General features: G+C 39.6%; 1 protein-coding gene across 4 annotated transcripts in view; it reads right to left on the reverse strand.

Annotated features, from left to right (window-relative positions):
* Window positions 1-4406: 4406 nt before the first annotated feature.
* Window positions 4407-19217, reverse strand: part of YLPM1 (YLP motif containing 1) — a 47768-nt gene continuing 32957 nt past the window's right edge. For 3 of the 4 annotated variants that reach the window (XM_082231795.1, XM_082231794.1, XM_082231797.1), the window contains 4 exons: window positions 13301-13352; window positions 6363-6493; window positions 5095-5276; window positions 4407-4804 (listed from right to left, as the gene is read on the reverse strand). In XM_082231795.1, the coding sequence (XP_082087921.1) occupies window positions 5130-5276; window positions 6363-6493; window positions 13301-13352 (330 nt within the window). In that variant the 3' untranslated portion in view covers window positions 4407-4804; window positions 5095-5129. Of the gene's footprint in view, window positions 4805-5094; window positions 5277-6362; window positions 6494-13300; window positions 13353-19217 lie in introns of those variants that run through there. The other variant, XM_082231796.1, reaches the window with a different exon arrangement.

Consider the following 19217-nt stretch of genomic DNA (forward strand, 5'->3'; position numbering starts at 1 on the left):
CAAGGATTCCTCCTTGCATAATGGGAGTTCCACCTGTCCCTCTGTGCACCTCCTAAATCTGTTCTGGAGGTTCCACAAACACTTTGGAGATTTGTGGGCAGGGCAGGACAAGGCATGCACAGAGGGATAGAGGGAGGGAAAGAATTCCTATTGCGCTAGCACAAGAATCTGAGTACTGGCCACAGTGTCCCTATGGAGGTACCATTTGTGTAGCTGGATGATGGTCACACCCAATTTTCGAATAAGTCCCTATGCTGCAGGAGGCAGCACAATCAAGAGTGAAGCAAACTGTAACCGAATATAGAATATACACACTTAAAAGTAGTTGGGAAGAAGGTGAAGGGTGGAACCAGCATGACAAGTGAGAAAATGTAAGGGGAAGAAGTTGTAGTGTGTCTCCTCCAGCCCCAGGTAAGTAACTGTAAAATCTTTAGAAAGATTTGTAAATGTATACAGCAGTCAATGTATATTACCCTATCACATACACTCTGGCAGCTCACAACTCCCACCATTATAAAACTACAATCCCCAAAGTAATGAAAATATAGTAGAGAGAAAAAAGAAGAAACCAGAAAAAGTAACATGAGAGAAAAGGGTGTTGGGGTTGTGTTAGTGCAAATCGATAGGAGCGCTCATGCTTAAAAACTGAAATAAAACCAACTTTTCTGCCAGATTAAAACAAATTGAATGTGAAAGGCACTTTGGTCAAGTGACATGTGAGGAAAATGTTGGATTTTTGTGTGCAAGGATACTGGTTTATCCATCTCTGTATTGCAAAAACCATTTGTCAGAATTGGGAGAGGCTGTGAAAACACTGGACAGGTGTCTGGAGCAGTGATGGACTGGCTGCGAGCCAATAAACTGAGGCTGAATCCTGATAGGATGGAAACACTTGGGTGTTTTCCACGAATCAGAATTTGGTGTATACCCTTTTTCTGGGAGACGCTGCACTCCCCCTGAAAGATCAGCCTGAGAGTGCTCCTAGCTCCCAACTTGTCTCTGAAGTCTCAACTGGCTTCTGTGGCTAGGAGTGCTGATGCCCAACTTAGGCTGGTTTGCTGGCTTTAGCCGTTCCAGGGCTGGGATAGCCTGCCCTTTGTTGTCCATGCTCCAGTGACCTCCTTGGAGTATAGGTGGCGGCCATTTTAGGTGTGTTCAACTGACGCGCGATTGTTGACACGCAGGTTCTTTTGAACCCAAAAGAAGGCGGAATGAGGGCGAGACATGTTTATAGACACTCTGCCAACATGCACAAGGGCCAAGAATGGAATTCCCATGAGAAATGGTAGCCACTGGTACTTGACGGTCCGGGAGCTCCAGGTGGTGCAGAATGAAACTGCTACATTAAGAAGCAGGGCAGCTGGATGGGACCGTAACAACAACAACAATAATGGTACTCAAGTGGTATGTACCAAGTCATTGATCAAAGCATTCCACCCTCATAAACACCTCATTCCAAGCTCAAACATCAAGGAGTCCACTAACTTTTAATACTAAGCTGATAGTAAAATGATGCAAATTGCTCTTAGTGAGGGCAACCAATGTGCCATTTACACAAAGAATACTGCATACATTATTTAATACCTACCCTGTTTTTCAATTACAATTCTACAAAGCTGCGACAGGATGAGGATGTCAAACATGTGGAATGAAAGCCTCCAGAAATTACTTTTGTAATTCATTAGTTTATTTTTTTTTTTTGTTACTATTCAAATAGTCATCAATGACCCAAGTACATGGGTCCTATTGAAGTATTGGTCTAATGATGGGTGGGTATTCAAAGTGGTGCCGAAGATCTGAACAGCCTCCCAAGGGACAGCTGCCTCATCCCTCTTCTGCTTTTAGATAGACAGTGAAGATTGTTTTATTTCAACAAGCTTTTGTAGATTATTTCCCTCATTTTATTTCATCCTGTCAATGCCCTTTTAATCCATTTTCAGGACTGTTATGGTTTCATTTATTTCATCATTTTTTCTGACTATAAGTTGTCTTGAAAATCATTGTTAGAAAGGCAGGACATACATGCTGAAAAATAAAGCCAAGGCAATGGGTCTCCCATGTGGTCTGTCCACAGCTGTTCTTCAGAGGCATTCCATGGAGTCTCAAAGAAAGTAAATACTATTTCAATTGTTCATCTCTTTCTTCCCCCTCTTGCCATCTCTCCCTTCTTGCCAAAGGGGGTGTATGGGGTGTTAAGGGAGGAGCAAGACCTGGGGGGGAGACATCATGCTCCATCTGGGGTAGTTTGTCCATCTTTGGTCCCCATCTTGCATTCAGCTCTCACCTGTGGCTCCTAGAAGCTGTCAGCACAAGACAGCGGCTGCACCTGGAAATGGCTTTGACTGGCCGGTTAAACCAAGTGAGGATAGCTGATGGGTCTCAAACCCTTGGTGAGTTAGGGACTTCTCCTGCATGTGAAGACAGGTTCCAGTGGATTGAGTGGAGGAGACCAACAGTGGGACCAATGGTCAAGAAGGTGGGTTCTGTATGTGATGTAGAGGGAAGTGAGGGGAAGATGGGGCTTGTCAATCTGAGAACGCAGCACATCTGGGAGAAGGAAAACACCTAAACATCAGCTGCCTTGTGGGATATCTTCAGGAGAAGAAAAGTCTAAGGAGGAAACCCTAAACAAATCTCGAGTGGAGTCCCTAAGACAGCAGGATGGCATCTTGTATGTCTCTTTCCAGCAACTCCTGCAACCAAGCTGGTGCCAAACATATTGCTCTGCTTTCCTTTGGACCACATAAATGAGGCTGAGAGGGGAGTCTTGTTGTCTTGGCAGCCCAGGACCTCCATACATGCTGCCCACGCTTGTGCCCTGGAGAGGTCACTTTGGTGCTTTTGCAGCAGTTTGACTTCACCCTCAGGGGCGCATTCCACTATCTCGCTTGAGATACAGATGCAAACAATCACTACATATTGTTTGTGTGGCAAGTTGTCCATAGGTGGTGCTATCAAACCATAGGAGTCAGGGAAAGGTGAATGAACACATAGAACAGGAATAGAAGAATTGCAACCACAAATATATAAATGACTCCACATAATGTACCGAACTATAGTATGATGCTTGGTAGTATCAAAAGGCACCAAAGTTGTGACTGAAAATGATGGTAAACCAGCAATTAAAGTACAGTACAATTACTTATATCCAGATATAGTATGACAGGAAGATTCAGACCTGAGTTAGACAAGATGCAGTGAGAATCCTAGGTCTTCCATTTCCCCTCCTTTGTTCTGCAAAAGAGCAGTAAGCCACAACAGCCAGCTTAACTAAGTACCATGTGGAAGTAAGTTGGTTTATATATGAAAGGCATCACTACATAAAAACTCACAATTCAATCAGTCACCTCTGCAGAGTTCAAACATGAGATTCTCCTGAGCATCTTTATCTGAAAGATCCAGTTATTATTCCAGCAATGTAGGTTCCCTTTGTCTTCTCACAAAATTGTGAGTTTCATTTAGAAACAAAGAGTGCAACTCTTGAACTTCATAAGGTCACAAGAGCTTCTAGTTTCCCATGTCTCCTTGTAATTACTGTGAAATGCAGGCCCACAAATAGCTTACCAAATAATAAAAAGTCACAGTGCGACAAAATAGGAAAGTATACATATGAATAAGCTTTTGTAGCCATTTAACATTCTGCACTGTATCCAAATATTCTATTGTTCATTCTGGGAACAGTTTCCAAATTATACATAATTAATCAGACTAGAAAATGTCAAGTAAACAAATCTATTACAATGATAAACCGTTCATTAAATACTAAACAGTGGCCCTCCTTCAATACAGCAAAAAATGCCCTCATCATTACTAATGTACCCATGAATAAAAATAATTTGCTAGGCAATCACAAACTGATTGGCTAAGAAGAGTTAATGAAGCATCTTTCAAGACCACCACCACCCTTTTTCTAAAAGAAAACTAAGATAGCAATGGTCTCATTCAAACGATTTGGCACCTTCTCCATCCATACAATTCATAACACAAACCACTGAATTGGAACTCAAAAAGGACAAAAGCAGTTCATTGCATTTGTTCGTTAGCAAGCATGCAAAACGGAGCATGTAACAAGACAGAGAGAACATTGTATGCAAAGTTGCTTGACCATCCTCCTTGAGGCACATCATTTTCTCCCCAACATAAAATAAAGCCTTCTTCTTAGGATAGTTGAAATGGCTTTTAATCTCCATGCACACACTAATGCTTTCTGGCGTTAGTGTGCACATTTAATTTTGTGTGTGAAGAATAAAATTGTTTTGAACAGGAAGTTTATAAGGAAACACGACATGTTAATGACCAAGGGCTCCGACATTCCGCAAAGAGTTGAAGGGCTCATCTTTTTAAGCAAACCACACAAACACAAAATAGAGCAGCCTTTATAATATATGGTCGACTAAGTCATTCACTAGGTTCGTAGTGAAAGTTTATTGTTCTGTTTTCTAGTACAATAAACTACAAAGTTTGTACAGTAAAAAATAATAACAGCCACAAAGCAACAATGCAATTGTAATGCTGACGTTCTGCGACAGTACAGAAGAAGAAATGTCCATGGGCTCATCTTTCCACTCTACTGCACGCATAAAAGCTAGAACTACTAATTTTAACACAAAAACCTTTCACATTTAGATGCAAGCTCCATATAACTCGGGGGTGCTGGATATCACCAGGTAGAATTCCAAGGAATGCAATAGGGAAGCACACACAAAAAAATGAAGTTTCGAAAGAAAAGAACCGCACAACTCTCCAGAGGGCGAATGACAAGTTCCAGGTCACCCTGTGTTCAGTTCTCATCAAAGCAAACTGCCTGCAGGGAAAAGGAAACTGTTACAGAAAAATAGTTAAGTTTTGGGGACTGTGAGAAAAAAGCAGACTGCTGTTCAGTAGTCAGGCTTTCCCTCAATTTTTTGAAGTGTGGCATTCCAATTCCCTCCAGCCACTGTGCATCATATAGAGGAGACTGGACATCAAATAGACATGCACAACTGACAAGTCTATCTATGCCTTAATGTCCAAATTATTATCGAGCGGAGAACGCTATCATTGTTTATTCTTTAGGTCATTCTCAAAAACTCACCAAGACACAGGAGCTCTTACCTCATAGGTAGAAAAATTCTACTTGACAAATTGCGTCAGATGTACTTTGTGCGATTGAGGGCTCTCTCAGCAAAATGACCACTTTCATCGGTGATTTTCTCCCAATCAGTTTGTCCCACCACAAAACCAATAGCCCTCTTTCTGTCTGCATCCTTTTTTTCTTCAAGGTCTGCCCACCTTACCTACAAAGAACACAGCATTGGGATGATACTCAGTTCCAGAAAACGAAGCGAGACATTTTTGCCAATACTGCAGTTTTGCACTCAGCAAAGGCTTCAGACAACTTAGAAAAAGGGAAGGCAACTTTACTGGTTCAGCATTCTAGAATGCTCAAAGATTTGCGACCCTCACAAGTTTGCAAGTAGAATTTATTTAGTGTCATATTTATTTATTAAATTTAGATCCCACATCTTCTTCCAAAGAGCATAGGAGCTAGTGTTCTGAATGTGCAAAGCAGGGAGCCTTTCACGAAGATTTTTGCCCCCTCTTCAGCAGATGTGAAACTGTTCACAAGGAATTCGCTGGGGGAAAAGAGTGAACCTGTCCCAGTTGCCGAGACGAGAGAGATGACATTCCTTGGCTCGGCTCCATTTGCGTTTAGTTTAGTAGTTGAGCAGGAAGGGGATATGTATAAAGATGCACAACCAAATGTGGGCCTTACTACTGTAAGGGAGTGCAGATGTGATTCTTCCATTTGCATGGCATTACTTTCAGTGGGATGCATGGGACAAGGAAACTGCCAGCGCACTGTAGCAAGTTGTCCAGGCAATGAGGGTGTGCTCCCTTCCCACCACAATGGATGCAGGTGCGAAAGTGAAAGCATATGTGGAAAGAAGTGCAGGGTTTTTCCCTGTGTCTTCTCCCAACACCCCCTTCCAATGTTTGGTACAAAAAAATCAAACATCATTACAATTTGGCCTAGCACTAAGTGGAACCAATCATTCTTCAAGGAACCTCCATATTTTCCATTTCCCTAGTTATTTACTGTTTCCTCATCTTCTTACTAAGTAGCCTCTGCTTCCTTTAGCTATAAATGCGTACAACTAAGCTTTGCTATCTCCCCTGTTTTTACAGGAGCATGACGAGATACGGATTTTTAGAAGAAATTTTCAGAAAGAGAAATTGAATCTAATGGACATTAAAATGAAAGGAATGGCCCCACAGTGCTTCCAAACATAGATTAGCTGAACCAAACATATAGTTCATGCTTTATGGAAAACCTTCTGGGTGAGACCCTCTGAGACATTAAACCAAAATTACTTTATTACCCTCTTCTTTCCAGGTTCAGAAGCACGGGTATCATAATCATCTGGAAGCTGAAGATAATCTTCCATTCTGCTGGCAATTGCTTCCCAATCACGCTTCCTCTTAGCACCAGTTCGCAAGCCATCCAATTTGTCTGAGAACAAACATACAGCCTCAGGGTTAAAGGGGAAAAGCACACTTGTGTAATGCCCAATACAAACAAGATGCATGGGAATGCTTTCAGAAGGGCAAGCTGCTATCTTATAGCAGTGGTATATGCAAGTTCTTGGGTGTCTTCATGAGTAAAATGGCAAAACCCATTGTCACTTTTTTGAAGCATCAATCTGTGATGATCCGGGAGAAAAATTTGTGCTGGATAATCATACAACAGGCCATATAATGTAGTGATACTTGAACAATGATACAAATTTAAATACTAAAGGAGGTTTTTAATACCTTGTGTTATACCAACGCTGTGGCAAATGCGTACCAGTGCACCTGCCAGATATCTACACTTATTTTTGAAAGACTAGAAGACGGCTTTTGAACTGCCTGTGTTGGAGTCAAGGACATTTGACTTGTGGTGCAGAGCACCAGCCATAAAAGGAATAAACCCACAAGCAGTTTCTCACTTTCTTCCTTTGCTTGAACAGATATGACTGTCCTCATGTGAAGTTCAGTATTACTGTTCTAATAAACTTTTGGTGTGGTCAAGTTTTTTCTGAACATTAATCTTTAAAAATGTGTATTATTAGGAAGCCGTTGCTATTGCAGAGAAGCAAACTGGTATTAATAGGTGAAATTTGTGTCAGAGCTCACAAATATTTTCTATATGCATAATTCCCCCCCCCCCCCGGTTCATAAGGTACTACACAATTCAAATAATGTACTATACAATTTAAAATTACTTATACCAATCTATTTTAAGTGTACAACAGTATGTTTAATGCTATAGGTTTTCTAAATGGTTCCCAGAGATTGCTATTAAAAATTAGCAAACCCCAAACTATCTGTTTGTAAACAGAGCCTTGCCTTGCCTATTTGCCAGAAAGCAGAAAATATCAATTTAAAGAACTGCAAAAATTAGCTTATTTATTAATCCAGTGAACTAAAGAAGCAGCTATATCTAATTTAACATCAAATTACAAAAGAATTTTCTGTAAATCAGAACAAAAATGTTAAGTATTAAATAAATTCCATTCAAATAATCTAAACGCCATTTTTCTAATTTTCCTGGAACTACTTCAAGCCTGAATGATGATAAATGCTATAAAATTTACTCAAAATTATATTATTTGGAAGAATAATATTTATCTATTATTTAGCTACACTTATTTTAACCTATTTTTAAAAGTTAAACATGCTAACTATATCCAATTAAAAATGGCAGTTACAGCTCCAAAGATACCATCTGCCAATAGTCAGATAAAAGTATTGTTAACATTCTGCAATAACAGAAGTGTTTTGAAATCTGAGTGTTATGCACAACATTGCTCAGAAAAAAAACCATTTTCTATCAAAGAGTTTAGAATCATGAATAGCAACAATTAATGTATAAATGCCATGTTAGCAGATATCTTTACATATTCATTTAAGATTCTAAGATATGAGGTTGGAACTTGTACAAAAGAGGGCCAGGAACCACAATGTGCTTGTGCGTATGTTGCAGATTTTTCTTTCCACATGTCATTCTTCAATGCTGCATAAAAATATGTTCCAGAACATCACCCCATCTTCAAAGCAACATTGGGGGCTACAGGAGGGGAGAAAATCACTGCTGCTCATGCAGCCCCTTGGACACTCATCCAGGAATCAAATTGTTCTGAATGAAAGCCTAAACTGGCTTATCTGATCATCAACATAGAAAAGTTTATTCCCTCATTCAGATGGGATATGAATGGTGTATGCAATAGAAAAGTGAGAAAGAGGTACTGAACAAAAAGTCCTTGTTCATTCAGCGACCTGTTTCATAATATTTCGTTCCTTTTCACGGTGTATTTTTAAAATGTGATGTAATTTTAAAAGGTATTATGGCACAATTTCTCCTGCTTATTTCCAATATGGAAGCCCTTCAAGCTTCTGATCAAATGCCATTCACACTGATATGGATGTATTCTTTTCTGACCATGATGCGTATGCCTTATACAAATATGCTATAGTGAGTAAACGTCTGCTTAAGCTTTTTTCTGTAGTTATTCCACAAGCACATCCATGGTACACTGAGGATTCCAATCACTGAGGTTTTTTCACTGCTTTAGTGACCTCATTGCATTGTTATATGTGTGGTGTTCTTTCTGTTGCCTGCATTTAACTTCCTTGTAAAATAAATTTCCACGAGGAGAGAAAAAAGTGATGTGAACCTAAAACTCTGCAAAATTCAACAAATACTTACCTCAATAAACATAAAATAAACAAAGAACAGCTTAAGATATAAAGTGCCAATAGTGATAGCCATTTCACACTTTGTTTTTATAAAACAGTGGAGACGAACATTAGATCTATGTTTCCCATGAAGTTTGATTTGGTACCAAAATAATGTGGGGGAAAATGAATAAAGAGAGTCACTGCAAATGTGAAGTTGTTAGATGGACTCATGATCACTTAGCAGCAGTTACATTTTTAGCTGAGGTAACAAATCATTTTAAAGCAGGTATGCAAGGAAATTTCAGGTACATAGTATTCAGACGAATGCCAATGCAGCATTTTATGTTATAGGCAACATTTACTACAATAAAAGGTTTAGCGTTTTACATACATCTATGAATCAGGAATCTAACACAGTGACATTTCATTGAGGTTTATGTGGGAGCACTCACAGGGGCAAACATTTGGATCAGATCGCAACATTCAACAGCATTTTGTTTCAGAGCAACTTGGGATGATGAACAGTATTCCTACACTACCTAAATGATTTTCTTTCTAAGTTGCCCTCATAAAATAACTTCCACCAGGAGGGATGGGAGGTGGGTATGTAAACTATGAATACCACTGGCCATGGTACTTCTGGTAGGTTAAGTTGGGAACGGGAGGGACTGTGATTCTGTTCCTATGTGACCAATCAGTTCCGAAAGGTACTCTGCTCCATGGAGTTTATGCTACAGGGTTCAAAAAATATCCATCTTGAGTTCCTTGCTGTGTAATGTGCGTCTGAAATAACGGAGAGAAGTCACCTGCAGACCTGGTCTGAATTGCCATCAGTATTAACATTTGACACACGGATTCTCTTTCCATCTACATCAAAATGGACTACAGAAGCTCTGAACATGTGTTTGAAATTGGGGAAGAGGTTGGAAAAATAAAGATAGACCTTCTGATTAGCTTTAATCAGATGAAAGGTTAAACGTTCTTTTTGTCAGAGTGCTCATCCAGACACTTCAGGGAATCCCACCAGAATGGCATGAGGCCAACAGCCCACCACACCTCTTGCTGGTACCCAGGAACTGGTAGCGAGAAACACTGCAAAGTAAGACTGAAGAACTGCTGGCTGGTGATGTAGTTCAGCAAGAAAGGATTTGGACAGTTCTTGGTGGGCTTGCAGCATTCACCCTAAAGGATTGGGTTTGCAGCCTGGTGTTTTTAGGTCTGGTCTTGCAGATAACCTGAGAACCCTTCATGGCTCATAGCACCTTTTAAGCAACCTCACTTGGTACACAAGCCGTGGTCATTTTTAAAAGAAAAACAAGCTCTGACCAGAGTTATGTTATGCATGCCTCGATAACCTCCAGATTAGATCAGTGCTATTTGCTTTAAGTGAGATATCCTTTCAAGATCACCCAGAAACTTCAAATAATTTAGAACAAAGTGGCAAGTCTTACCTAGAACTGATAAGACTGATAGAAGGAACATTCTCAACAGCACTTAAAGAGGTTTCCTGTCTTCCAATTTGTTTCTAGGCACAATTCATGATGCTGGCTCTGATTAAAGAGCTCTAAAGCATTGGCTTGGGCCAGGTTAGCTGAAAAACCACCTATTCCCTAACAAACCTGCCCAGTTATTGTCTTCACAGGTTCTACTAAGCATGCCCCTACCTTTGAGTTGACATGGAGGGCAACAAAGGCTGGTCCCTTCTGGCTCATTGCACCATCTGTAGAGCTCCCTCTAACGTCCATTTGCTTAGTACCCTCCTTCGACCATTTTCAAGGCCAGCTAAAGGCACTGGCTCTTTGCACACCCTTTATTACCTTTGCTTTCACGGCTGTCTTAAAACTGCTTTGACAGATGATTAAAATTGCTTCTAACCCCCATCGCCCCAATTGCCGACAGTTATGTTTTGACAATGGACTGAATTATTTATTTACACGAATTTCAATACCCTTGGAAGCTGCCTCAAATCAAAGCTAAGAGCTGAAGCACTAACATTTTAAAAGAAAATTAATGTAGGACTCTTCCTTATGTAAAAAATGTTACTGCTGGAAGTTTTACATACAATGTTCTTATGATACTATTGGTTTGTTTACAACAGTCACATAAAGACAAATTGTGCCTCTACAGTGAGTATGTGACCCCAACAATTATCAGTTCATGAACTTATCTACACACACCTCATTCAGCGTCCACCCAATCATAAGGGCAACACAGTAAGACAGATGTCTCCTACTATTTGTTACAGAGCAAGAGTTAGAAATTACAGGAACCCCCAGGTGCAGAGTAAGCAAGGAATGTTTTCTATATAATTCTGCCATTTCCTCCCCATTGAATGTAGTATGCACATCTGAATGTATTCTATGCAAATCACAATGTACTGCTATCTCCTGCTTCGGCACCTCCAGAATTACCATCAGAAACCTTGGCCACCAGTTCCAAGTCACTGAATATCTAATTTAACCTAATGGACTGAAAACTCATGAAACTACTATAATACTGAGACGATAGTAAGGAACACTCTCTGAACTTGAACAGGGACTAAGTATGTAAAAACTCTCAAATATGCATTTGTATATAAAATTAATTACTGAATGCAAAAGGAAAAACTTCCTATAGTTACTATAGTTAGTCAGATATACAAGAGTATACGAGGTCAAAAAGCACACACTCCCATAAGAAAATCATGTACCGTAACTACTTACGAACTATGTTAAATCCATCAAGATTTTACACTACGCAGGTATGACAGAATATGACACTGAATTAGAGACAGTAATATATACATTTCTTGCATGTGAAGACTTTATTGGGGAGATTCTTTTCAACTACTTAGCTCTCCAGCATGAGATTTTGGCTGATATTAGGAATTTACGATGCTCTTTTGAGATTTCAATAGCACATCCAACAGAACTTAGCAGCAGAAAAGGTGCCACAACTGAAAGGGCTATTTTATGCAAATAGTACAAGCAGTGAAATAGTCTCTTTATACTGCACCCTAACACTGCGTATGAGCGTATACACTGTGTGTGTATGTATTGTGAGCATGCACCAATATTCAAATTCAAACTCTCAAGGGTCACCACACACACTTTGTTTTCCAGCTTATGCTACATACTCTCAATGTAATCCAAAGCAGAGCCATCTCAGATAGCAAGTTCAATTAATCAATTCTAAATTGATTATGAAAAGCCCTTTCCTCTGTTGTATGATTGACACCAACCCAGACTGATATAGATATCTGCTCTGCAGTTTAATATAGATAATTTTATTTACTGTTTCAGATGATTTTTTAACTTTAGTATTGCCATTGTGTATTACATTGACTTTTACAGCACTGAGACTGCTGTGATAAAGGGCAGGTTATCAGTGCTTTAAATACATAGACAAATGCTGAATACGCCTGCAGTACCTAAAATCCTGAAAGTTAAAGATACAATGGAACCTCGGAAGCCAAACGTAATCTGCTCTGGAAGGACGTTCGACTTCTGAAACATTCAAATTCAGAGGCGCGGCTTCCAGCTAGGCTTTTTGGAGATCAGAAGTCGAATGTTCAGATTCCGAGGAATGTTTGAAGACCAGAACATTTACTTCTGGGCTTTTGACGTTCGGGAGCCGAAATGTTCGGGAATGAAGTGGTTTACAATGAAGGGAATGGAGTACTTTATTAGTATTTTGTCCAGCAAAGCTTTCAAGACTGATGCTGGAAAGCAGCACTAATGGTTTAATTCAATCTGTTTAACAGAGAAACTGAAAAGTAATGGGAGTTCCTTTATGCCAACATATATTGTATTGTTCGGCATTATGTATATATTATTTCTTTGATTATTTCTTTCACAAATGTGCTAATAAAATTGATTTCAATGGTCAAGCCAACTTCCTTTTGAATAAAGTTTATTCCTATGAATCCTATGAAACAAAAGCTGCACTTCTACAAGGCTTTTCGATGCATTACTTAGGCTGGTCAATTAAATTACTGCATTATGGCAGTAGTATAAGAGGAAGCATGCTATTAAATAAGATGGTTGAAAACAAACGTAAGACAGAAACAAGATGAAGTATGGGCTTCATATCTTCACTCAGAAGTATTGAGGCTTAATTACATGTAAAGAATGAACTGACACTTGATGTCATCACAAGTTGACCAAACTTTCTAGTAACAGTACTTAGACATGCTTGTGGTCATTTGTTGTTCCCAACTACGCTAAAGCAAAGCATAATGCCGAACAACATATGAAAACTAATCCGTTTAATATAAATGCCCTGTGAATAAAATTATGGTGTAAAGAAGAATATAAATTGATTATATTATCCTCAGCAGGAAATGCAAATACAACTCACTTATTTGAATGCTAGAATAAAAGTAACTGCATCACGCAAACCACACAAAAAGCTACAAGTTAAAGGATTTGATTATTTGTACCTTTTCCAACAATAAAAGGTAAGTGCATATTACACAGCTCAGAGATATTTGTATTTTCAGAAATGGCATACTCAATTCATATCATTTTGCCTTAGGCAAGTGTTCAGAGCTGCAAACAAGAGATGTGCAAATACTGTCATATATATTTTACTAGGAAAAAAGAAATGAAATACCCACCTAGTTTTGCTTCAGAAGTATCCATCTCCCATTTGCTTTTCGGAATGTAACCCTAAATCATATACAGAGAGAAGCTCGAAGGATTAGAGAGAGATAAGAGACATAACATACATTTTAAGTGGCAAAAGCATTATACTGTAAACATTTCCTTAGGGCTACCTGAATGAGAACTGTGAATGGGAAGAATGTTTTTTTAAAATGCAAATTACTGCAAACAAAATCATAATTCCATCATAGCCAGTGCAAGATACCACTCTCAGTAAATAAAGGGCACAAATATTTAATGTGAGAGAACATAAAAATGCCGTGCGAATCCGGTTTTATTCCTTTGGCTAGCTTTAGATTATATTTTATATATGAGGATATCTCCATATGCTCAGCTTGAGTCTGATGATGTTTATGTTATATAGTGCTAGTCACAGATGTAATGCCAAGTGTAATGTGTGAACTTAAACAAGTCCGGTTCCGATCCAACAGAGCATGTCTGAAGTACTTCATGAGTAACTTGCTTTTTCAAAAATAAGAAGAAATCCCATCTGCCAGCTATTTGGTAGCAAATGGGACTGAATACAGTGATTGTTCTTTCTTCTGAGCAGCTGACACTATTTCAGCTTTGTAAAGAAAACAATGTTTATGCAGCCCGGGCTGCTGGATTGGAAAGCGGTACTGAGAAAGAAACACACGTTTTGTGAACAAGAATGCCCCATTCAGCTACTGACACACATGCACGGGCCCTAAGTGAAAGTCTGTAATAACAAAAGTACAACCCTAACAATCATTCTTTGTGAAGATTTTATGTGAACGGTGTGTCTCAACTGAATATAACAAACATTTAACTTCATCCAGATAGGACAGATGTACAGTTAGTTGGTAGAAAACCTGATCTAGAAGCAGATGTAAAACCTGTTTTGGATATACTCTGCATTCCTTTTGATGAATCAGGTTTGTAGCATGAAGAATGCTCCTTGATCCAGTGCTGATTTTCAAGGTTGTGACTTGGGAGTGTCTTTTACCTGCTTAGGCTGTTATACCAGCTGCTACCTTCCCTGGAAAATTCACATCTGGTTGTAGTCATTTATGCACCACAAAACTCTGTAACCCGCCTACATGGGGTTGCCCTTGAAAAGTGTCCCAAGACTTTAAATAGTGCAAAATACCACAGCCAGGTTGCCAGCAGGAACGAGCCAGTCAGAGCATATTATTCCAAGTATTGGTTGATCTGCATTGTCTGCTGACTGGTTTCCAAATTCAGTTCAAGGTGTTTGTTCTTACCTTTAAAGCCCTACACATCTTGGGCCCTATGTAACTTAAAGGCCAATGTATCTCTCTCTGGTAAGTACTACCTCAAGCGCCTGCACAATGCAAAGTTTGGTGGTTGATGGGTAACGAGTTTGGTGGATGTCCTCTAGGAACAGAGAATTTTTAGTAGTACTGCTAGTTCTATGAAATGCTCTCCCCAGAAAGAATCACCTAGCCCCAAAATGGTATGCCTCCAGGTGCTAGTCAAAAACTTGACTCTTTGGGAAGACGTTTGGATCCCGGTGATTCTGTTCTCTCATGTATGAGTTATTCCATAGTCCCGTGTTTCCACTGAAATGACCGTGTTGTCTATTTTTGTTCTGCCACTGTGTACTTTTGCTTTGGTTTTTACTGTGCTCTTTCTATTGACCATGTTGCTACCTTTCTGGATTATTTATATAATAAAGCATGATATAAATATTTTAAATAAACAAACCTTGTAAACCCTTATAGGTAATTCAGTTCATATAAACCCAATGAATGAGTCTGAATTCCATAAGTACATTTAGTTTCCTCATTTTAGAAATTCAGGAGTTTACTGCTTCTGTGAGAATATTAATCTGATCCTTAGTTCAAACCATGAAAAGCAAACAACAGAGGCCGAAGACAGAAGTGAAAAAAGGCAGAGGAGGAACTCTTTCTTCTTCTGATAGCCACACAACTGCTTTTCTCATTCTTTCTCCACCCACCCTTTTGAAGTACTGCCCCGGTTGTTGCTTTTCCTTACAAAACAAATTGAGGGAAATGTACATAAAATTTTGTATAGTGTGTAATTTGGCCCTCACTTCTGCTATAAAGAAATGGCATAACACCAATGGAGTAATTCCGATTTCAAGGATGAAAAGCAAAGAACCTCTCAAATTGGCGCAATATCTATGTATTTAGAATATTTCCCAGCTATTAGCCATTGGGCCAAATTTCTTCAAGCTGTTTTCAATGGCGCTGAACCTTACCTGTGAGTTCTGCTCACAAAATGGGGCTTCCCTCTCCACTGCAACCTTCTGCACACCCAGAAATGCAGTTCCTGAGGGTTTGGAGACCCTCTGGAAGGGCATGAAATAAGCATGGAAAGGCTGCAATGGGAAGGGAGAAGTGCTGAACAGATGTAGTATCTTCCCTTGTGTAAGGAGAAGTACCTTTTGCTTGGCATTTTTGGGTCCAAACCATTGTCACTGTGGATCAGAAAATGTGGATCAAGATGTGGTGAAATAAAAGAAAGTGCACACTAAGAATAAATGGAGTGTTATTCTAATGGAGGGCTGTAGAAAGTAGAGTCTCTCGAGATTTGGTATTGGGACAGGCACTTTTTAACAATGTAGAATTAGGGGAGAGAAGTGAGGAGGCCAAGTTTGCTGATGTTCACAGGCATTAAAACAAAAAGAGACTGTGAAGAGCTCTGAAAGGACCTCTCCAAACTGTGATAATGGACGACTAAAATGGCAAATGCATTTTAATGTAAAGAAGAGTAAAGTGATACACGTCGGTGCAAAAAAATATAAATCTCACGTATATGTTCAAGCGGTTGACTGACCAGGAAGAAGACCTTGGGGTCGTAGTGCACAGCTCGATGGATATGTGAATATGTTGACCCAGTGTGAAGCAGCTGTGAAAAAGGCAAATTCCATGCTTCGGATCGTTAGGAAAGGAACTGAAAATAAAATTGCCGATATCATAATGCCATTTCACAAATCTATAGTGTGACCGCATTTGGAATACCGTGTGCCTTTCTGGTTGCCTATCCTCAAAAAAGATATTGTAGAATTGGAGAAGGTTCAGGAAAGGGCAACCAAAATGATAAACGGGATGGAGCATCTCCCCTGTGAGAGAAGGTTAAAAACATTTCGGGCTCTTTGGTTTAGAGAAAAGCTGAGCCAGAGGCAACATGACAGAAGTGCATTATGCCATGTACGCTATGGAGAAAGCAGATAATTCCCCCCTCTCTCATAGCAATAGAATCCGTCCAACGAAGCTGAATGTTTCGAGATTCAGGAAAAATAAAAGGAAGTACTTCTTCACATAGTACACAAATTATGGAATTCTATCCATAAGAGGCAGTGATGGCCACCAACTTTAGGAGAGAGGCTTTAAAAGAGAATTAGACAAATGCCATCAAGGGCTACTGACCCTTGTTGTGTCCACTGTCAGAGGAAGTATGCTTCTGAAGAGCAGCTGCTTAAGTGCTGTTGCTGGGGGAAGGTCCAGGACGCTGGTGACTCTCCTTTGCCAAGGTCGTAAGTCAGTCTTAGGGCTAACAAGCTTTGGTATTTGTCCATCCACCTGATGTTTGAAGATCTTCAGGAACAATGACAACCTCCAGACCGGTCCTCTCAGTCCCTCACTGAGTCAGCAGAAAACAACGCCCCAAAGACTAAACCAGAGGCATCGATGACTACATATTTATGAACCGTTCTCAATAAACCTAACTTTTAATTTAACAGTATAAACCACATTTGTGTGGATTTTTAATAGCCGCTATCCTTCATCCTAATAGTTGTTTCTCATTAACATTCAGAAGGGGATTATTGGGAAACAGTCAGGAACAGGCTACCCTCCTGAGGAAGGCAACATCCTCATGGTCTTTTACATGGTCTGTAAAAGATCTGTGTCCCCCCCCCCCCACAAAAAAATCTACCTAATGGTGCTGGATCTGAAGACTTTTAAACAAGAGAACTCAGTGGCTATACCAGATGAACAGACTTTGAGCATCTGAAGCTCTTACACCTTCTGAGGTAAATACTGAATACTCTATGAACATCAAGTCAAAACCATTGCTCTTTGAGTTGGAGTATATTATCCAAATAGTTCACCTTGCATATGCATTTAGAGTTCCAAGCTCCAGCTTAATAGGAAGCTTAACCAACAGTCCACTTTTGTACAAAGCCTTACAACTGAAATTAAGACGGCAAAAATACAATGACGAAGTACTACAAATAGAAATCATTGATTCTAAAGCATGGAAACGTCCTTGTGTCCTCATATAATTCACAATGGACCTCCCCACAAGCAGTAATACTATAAATATGTCACCCTCAAAATATGTAATAATAATAATAATTATGTATCAACTATATATCTGACACACTCATTTTATAACCCTTTAAAATGGTTATATTCCTGTTTGGGTTCTGTAAACAAAAAATGATTTAAAATAAAACTCAAATACAATACTGTAAACGTTCTATCCTTTCAAAATAAAATAAAATTGAAAAGTAAATAAACAATTTACCAACCTGAAACATGTCACGGACAAGCTTCTAAAAATGGCTCTTGGCCCAATATACCAGGGAGGAATTAGGAGTTCTGAATATATATGCATTGTGAAGCATTTTGATTATATCACAACTTAAATGTATCCACTATCATAAAGTTTCACTCATTTGAGACATGGAATTATATCTCGTTGTATGTTTAACCTCCAGTATCTTTGTCTTCCAGTTTCCCCAGACTTTTATTCTTGCCATCAGCAGAACTTCCAAAGATCTCAGGAGCCAGTTGCTGGATGCTTTGAGAGATATCAAAATGTTAGCAGTCATTGCTGGGGCATCTCCTTTCATCTCTAGCTACTGCCGCTCAACTTCCAGGCAGATCAGCAAAGCCAACTGAATTCCAGATGCTGGGATTTGGCTGTTTGCGGCGCATATATATATATACACATGTTGTTGTTGTTTAGTCGTGTCTGACTCTTCGTGACCCCATGGACCAGAGCACGCCAGGCACTCCTGTCTTCCACTGCCTCCCGCAGTTTGGTCAAACTCATGCCGGTAGCTTCGAGAAGACCGTCCAACCCTCTCGTCCTCTGTCGTTCCCTTCTCCTTGTGCCCTCCATCTTTCCCAACATCAGGGTCTCTTCCAGGTAGTCTTCTCTTCTAATGAGGTGGCCAAAGTATTGGAACCTCAGCTTCACGATCTGTCCTTCCAGTGAGCACTCAGGGCTGATTTCCATATACATATACGTATACATATACATATACATGTGTGTGTGTGTGCGCGAGAGAGAGAATAATCAAAGAAACATGGTCTCCATAAAACAGTCAGGATCACCTCAGCTTTGCTTGTTCAAATTATTGTCACCAAAAAGCAGGAATATGTATCGAAGTCCAAAGAGGTCTTTCCACTGGCATGATGCTCGTAGCTTCCAGCTGGTTTTTCCAGTACCTTGAGTAACTGTTTTACCTTGATACTGGTTATTTCTTTGTCAGAGATGCATCAATTATTTCTTGACATGTCTCTGAATACAGCACCTTCTCATGGTTCAATTATACATGAACCTCAGAAATCTCATAAGCAAGCTGCAGAACCCAAGAATAGTCAAAATCAACTGATGCATGGCACTTCGTCTTCTTCAGGAACTTCAATTCAGAATTCTTTTTGGGGTGAACTGGTTCGGGATCTTGAAGTTCAGAAAGTGTTAATTGTGCCCTATTATCACTGAAGGGGAGGGAAGGTACCAGTGGAACTTCCTTGATGAGTTGTTCAACAGTGGAATGTAAGACCTGTAAGTGCTGTTCAACAGTCAAAATGACTACCTTCCATATCTCAGAAGTAAGCAATGGCACCAAAAGCTTAACTGGATTTCTTCTTTTTTAGTGGGGAGGCTTGACCTGGTTAGGAAAAACAG

This window comes from Podarcis vaucheri (assembly GCF_965113315.1).
Source record: "Podarcis vaucheri genome assembly, chromosome: 1".
NCBI lineage: Eukaryota > Metazoa > Chordata > Lepidosauria > Squamata > Lacertidae > Podarcis > Podarcis vaucheri.